Source organism: Puntigrus tetrazona, chromosome 12 (assembly GCF_018831695.1).
Source record: "Puntigrus tetrazona isolate hp1 chromosome 12, ASM1883169v1, whole genome shotgun sequence".
NCBI classification, from domain to species: domain Eukaryota; kingdom Metazoa; phylum Chordata; class Actinopteri; order Cypriniformes; family Cyprinidae; genus Puntigrus; species Puntigrus tetrazona.
In genome coordinates, this window is record NC_056710.1 from 4272886 (window position 1) to 4278750 (window position 5865).

The window sequence follows — 5865 nt, forward strand, 5'->3', positions numbered from 1 at the left end:
TGTAGGTCTCATTTCTTTCAACAACTTCTGATACGTCACCATTATGGTATTATTCCTGTCAAAATAAAATTAATATAATATTGTTTTACTGTTTATACGTGCTATATAACAAGGCCTGAACAAAAAGGTTTTTTCCCCTCAAACAATTTTCATATGTTACACTTTTACAACAAAGAAATCCTATGGCATAGTTCACCAAAACTTTTTTTGTCATAAATACTTGCATTAGATGTTTTGAGGAATGTGGATAACTAAGCTACAGACTTAGGGTTTATTTATTTTTTTATTTTTATTTTTTTTGTTTGTTTACCTGCATTTTTCTAAATATCTTCTTTTGTGTTCAACAGACTAACTCAGAAAATCAAATTAATAAGTAAATGATGAAAGTAAACCCCTATATGAGTAATAAAAAAGGGCCATTTTCACTGTTGTAAAGCATTTACACTTTTAATAACATTGTGAAACTACCTTTTGAATTTTTTATTTATTTATTTATTTTATAAGTAAAATTCATTAATAATGCTGTACTGAGAATTTCAGATTAGTAAAAATGGTCCACTACACTTGCAACAATATTTTATTGTTCTAAACATATTTTGTGCTTATTTAGCTTAAACTTCTAAATAATAATCCTATTTAAGGATAGACTTTTAAAAAGCACAAATTTAGTTAAAGTATAATTATGACATACAGTGTTTTTCGTACAGTTTGTGGACATTTAAATACAGTTAGAACATGCTTTAAAAATGGCTGAATTTGGGTCTGATATGTTTTGTTATTTTAATCTGTGATACTGCCCTGTCCTCAGTTGAAGAAGTGAACTCGTGTATTGTGATGCTGTCCTCATCACCGCGGCCCAATAACACCTACTGCTTTCAGAGGGATCCTCCAGAGGGTTGTGAGAGAGTCCGAGTGTGTGAAGAGAATGTGTAAGAACGTTATATGGTTATGTACGTTTATAACGCTATTCTTGATCCGAGTGGTTATCTCAGTACTGACATATTGTGCATCTTCTGTTACCATCTTCTAATTCAGCTTTCCATGTTTGGACCAAGTGCACGCGTCCTCCTGTCCTGACCCCAACAAAGTGAACTTCACCACACACACAGGCTCGGCCTTCTGTCCCGTCAATCTCCCGAAGCCCCTCCTACCTCCGGGGGACTTCCTGATCTGCAGCCTCTCGGGGTCCTGCTGGGTGGGACAGTGATGAGTTGATAACAAAAGAAGATCCGGTGAAATCAGCATCAGTGACTTAATGCTGATTCTGCTTCAGCGTCTGACCTTACTATTAAAAATTATTTTTTCATTGCTGAAGAGTGGATATTGTAAAATGTACTTTATCATTTGAAAAGTTACTATAATAACAGAATACCGCATTTCTTTGTGGCTCAGTAAGTGTAGTGAAAATATCCAGCTGGAATATTTGATTAAATTTATGGTTTAATGCATTTAAGACATTTTTTTTAAATATAAAATTGAATGGTACTATTAAGGCAATGAATGTATTTTAAATCAGCTTTTACCACCCCAAAAAATAGATAGGCAAATGTATTATTTTTTTAACGTGTACTTTAGTTTTCAGTTTTGATATAGAAAAGTATATTGAAGAAAGTATGCGGGTGGATTATTACAGTTATAGACTATTTAAGTAGGTATATTCCCGTTCTCTTTTTTTTCTCTCCCTATAGTAGGGTGCTTTTTGTCAAATGAATGTTTACATGATATACCTTGAACATATGAATACTATTTTTATATTTGTAAGATTAGTTAAGTCTGTATTGTTTGCACATATATTTTGCTAAAGATAAGCTATAGAATGTAAATGGTGACGTCTGACTTCAATGTATTTCTTCGTTCAATATGTTAATTGCGCACATGATGTTGGTTGTTATTTTAAGCTTTGGTTGAAATGCTTGTTCAGTTGAGTTAGCGAAATACCTGCCTTCCCGTTGGAAAGTACACAGGGAAACTACGTGCACGTCGACGATACATTTTGTTTTGTTCTTTTCTTTCTATATATCACTTAAATTGGTCCATTTCTGTCTTTTGACAACAATAAAGTAGAATTGAGCAAAAATAGCGACCGATTGAGCGTCTGTTCTTGTTATATTAAATATCAAGTGTGTGATGATATGGGAAATTCAACTCTCAAGGTTATCGGAAGAAAATTAGGTCTCCGTTTCACCACAAACGTCACTTACGCCCTTCTTGTTCTGACCCTCAGGGGCCTACCAAATAAACTTATTTCAGTTAGTCGGATTTATCGACAGCCCTTCAGAATAATATGGACTAAAACTAAAACTGTTGCAGTTCACTAACATGTAGCCCATGGCTTATTTTGGTTTGGCCACAAGAATATTTGAATTTGACAAGGACGAGTATTTCCGGCACGACTTTTGAGCCTCAATAAAGGAATGTTTCCCGCGGGCGCCCTCTAGCGCTCCTCAGCGCATTAGTATCGGGCATCCCTTTACACTCCCCTTCAGAAAAACACAGCGGAGCGCACGAACACCATCGGGTCTCTCATTAATCCTGCTTCATATATATATTTCGGGAGATTGACATGCTGAGCACCGTGCTGAAACAACTGAAAAGCCACCCGGCTGTGAGTATTTCGCATCTCTTAACGCTAATGCTTCGGTCCGTTAATGATTCATTCATTCTCAAAGTCATGCGTCAGAATCGTTTCGGTGTGTGTCATACATCCTCGTTCGCTGCTCGAGGGGTAACGTTAACCTTGCATTCAATGCAAACGTGTACAGTATAAACAGTATATTGAATGGCCCCAGCGGGGGGTGAATATGGATTTCGTGTTATTCTATATTTTGTGATATAGTGAGCATATTTCAGTCTGTACGCTGTGTACGTGATTTCACCATATTACAGCAGTGGCTGAGCACGTATGCCGGCTGTAGGTCGCGTTTATCTGTCATAAATGGCTGTGTTGTAGTGTTCAGCAGCTGTCAAGGACATTGAGGTGAAAGCCTATTTTAAATCATTTACCATGACTGATTTCAATAAAGACTTGTAATACTTAAATATTATAGACCGTATAGGTTATGTGAAGGAACTGGCCATGCATGTATTTAAAAAAAAAAGCCCTGAGGTAAATCGGACGGCATTTAACGTTACTGTACAGTAGCTAACACGCAGCTGTAGCATTTGCAATAACTACAGCAGGATTTGTAATAAACGGTAAATATCAAAGAAATTTGCTTTACGCTTGTAGATGATATATTTATAAAAATATAGCAATAAAAAAACAACGTTATTCTAATTTCCTCAGAGATGTATGGCGCTGTCTCGAAACCTAGTGAGCTGCCTACATAGTCAACATTGGAAACGTACCTTTTCCGGTTTAATAAAGTCACAATTTAATATACGCACGCAAGAATTAATTTGCGTTTGTGTATGTATGTGTGTCTCAAGTTAAATCAACAGTGTTGACAGTGCTTTACAGTTTAATTTGATGTTCAAAGTGGAAGAGAACTGAATGTTGATATTTGCAAACATGATTGTATCATTTTTATTGAATGCAATTTAACTGAATCAAATACATGTTATGATCTATTAGCTATTACTATATTTGTTAGGTCTTATTATATGGACCGCGTAATAGGGATGTTATTGGTTGCTTATATTTTGCCATTATTTATGATTCTGTGTCTCTTCGTAGTTGATTCCTCTCTTTATCTTCATCGGTGGTGGAGCGACCATGTCTATGCTTTACCTGGGCCGCCTTGCGCTGAAGAACCCTGACTGCTCGTGAGTGGCCATTTCGTAGTGCACATTATCAAACGGGCAAAAGTCTTTAGGTCCCAAAATAATTCGGAGCACGTTACTGACTGAAATCTGTCAACAGATGGGATCGCAAGAACAACCCAGAGCCTTGGAACAAACTGGGACCAAATGACCAGTACAAGGTGAAAACAACATTCACGTAGACCTTTCGGCCATTCCTGTGTTCGTTTTTTCATATATGTTTACATAATATAGTCTATAAGCCTTATAATAACTGGTAACACTTTATATTAAGGTCTGCTTGTTACTAGTTACTATTAAAACAATAAATTATGCATAATTACATGCAATTAACCCTGATCTTAACCATATAGTAAGTACATGTAGTTAACCTATACATAACCTATTTCCCACAGCTCTTCTCGGTCAACATGGACTACTCTAAACTGAAGAAGGACAGGCCTGACTTCTGAGCAGAGCCCAGTAACACTTGCTGCCCTGGAAGTCTAACACGGATACTTGATCTTATCTGTGAATGTGAATTTTAAATTATTGAACAAACTGAAAGGGAGCACATACACATGCTGTGTAATCTGAATGTCTATCTTTAGTCAGAAACAATATTTTGTACAGACAAAAATCAAAGGAAATGCATCGTCAAACCCGTATCAATATCATCTGTGATGATATTCCTGTTATCCAAATAAACACAACAAACAGCAATAATAGAAGTGTTTTGTGTGTGTATGAAGCGTCCGGTGAGATGATTTTGTGTAATCTATTAATAATTAATTTATATAAAAATATAAAACATTGATACATTTATTTTTTGATTGATTGAAAACATGAAGCCTTTGAAGTTTAGTGGAGACTTAAATAATATAAAATAGAATTAAATATTATACAAAGGATTTGACTGAGACTAAAATACTCTATATTGACAAAAGTATTGGGTCACCGCCTTCCAATGAACTACTAATTTTCATGAGTGCAACCTTAATATTTATGCATATAATGATATTCTAGAGACCTGCTTGCTTCTAATTGTATAGCAACAGGATTTTTTTATTTTATTTTACACAATGCCTGTGTAAAAATAAATTATTGATTGAGTCAGTGTGGAAGAACTTGCCTTGTCCGCAAAGAGCAAAAAGTCATAATCACAGCTGAACACCTTTAGTGTCTCTTCAAATGCAGTCCTTGAGCCAAAAACTTGTCACCAAACACCTTGGTTGGTACCTTCACTATATGGACAAAAGTATTGGAACGCCCTCTTCTCAGAGATGTCATTTAAAGTGTTTACTAATTGTATTTCCATCTCTGTTGCTACATTTTTGTAAGTGTCTAAAATGACTCCGCCCATATGTACAAGTCATTGGTGTTTGGTGATTAGTCTTTGGCTCAATGCCTGCGTTTAAGTCACATTTAAGTCAGTTGGCTTTATGTAGACCAGCCAAGTTCTTCCACACTGACTCAATCAATCAATCATTTCTTTTTAATCCTTGCCTTATGGAAATAAAATAGAGAATAGAAAAGAGTCCTGTCCAAACTGTTGGTATAACATTAGAAGCATACAATTCACTAGAATATCATGACATGCATAAATATTAAGATTTGCACTCATGGAAATGACTAAAGTAGTCATTTTATACTTCATATTTTATATTCTATACTTTATTTTATTTTTTATATTTTGCACACTTCTTTATATATATATATATATATATATATATATATATATATATATATATATATATATATATATATATATATATATATATATATATATATTGTGACAGGAGGAGCCAACGACAGACACAGTGGGCGTGGCGTCAGGCCTCGGAGATATTTTTATATATATTTATATTATATTATTTATATTTATTTCTATTTTTATATTAACAAAATAATAATACAAAATAAAGTGTCCAAGGGGGAAAGTGTCCAAATAAAAGGGGGATCTGGTGTCCTCGTCGTGCTCCGGGGAAAGTGCAGGTTGAGGCCGTGTTCCAGGGGGGAAGGGTCCAGGTAAGGGGCGGAGTCCGGCGGTCACACGCGCTCCCCTTTTTCTGGTCCGGGGCGCGAGGGGCGGCGGCTTCTTCCGCGGCTTCTCCGTCGCGTCTT

At 35.7% G+C, this 5865-nt stretch overlaps 2 protein-coding genes across 2 annotated transcripts in view; both read left to right on the forward strand.

Moving 5' to 3' along the window:
• fam117ab (family with sequence similarity 117 member Ab) overlaps nt 1-2080 on the forward strand; it is a 6979-nt gene extending 4899 nt beyond the window's left edge. The window contains exons 6-8 of the mRNA XM_043253031.1: nt 1; nt 809-929; nt 1036-2080. The exon at nt 1 is cut by the window's left edge and continues 150 nt beyond it. Of these exons, the coding sequence (XP_043108966.1) occupies nt 1; nt 809-929; nt 1036-1207 (294 nt within the window). The 3' untranslated portion in view covers nt 1208-2080. The remainder of the gene's footprint in view (nt 2-808; nt 930-1035) is intronic.
• A 374-nt stretch (nt 2081-2454) lies between these two features.
• On the forward strand, nt 2455-4467 carry ndufa4b (NDUFA4 mitochondrial complex associated b). Its single transcript, XM_043253259.1, has 4 exons — nt 2455-2605; nt 3677-3765; nt 3863-3923; nt 4158-4467. The coding sequence occupies exons 1-4, from the start codon at nt 2564-2566 to the stop codon at nt 4212-4214; spliced, it is 249 nt and encodes an 82-aa protein (XP_043109194.1). The 5' UTR covers nt 2455-2563; the 3' UTR covers nt 4215-4467.
• Nucleotides 4468-5865: the final 1398 nt, after the last annotated feature.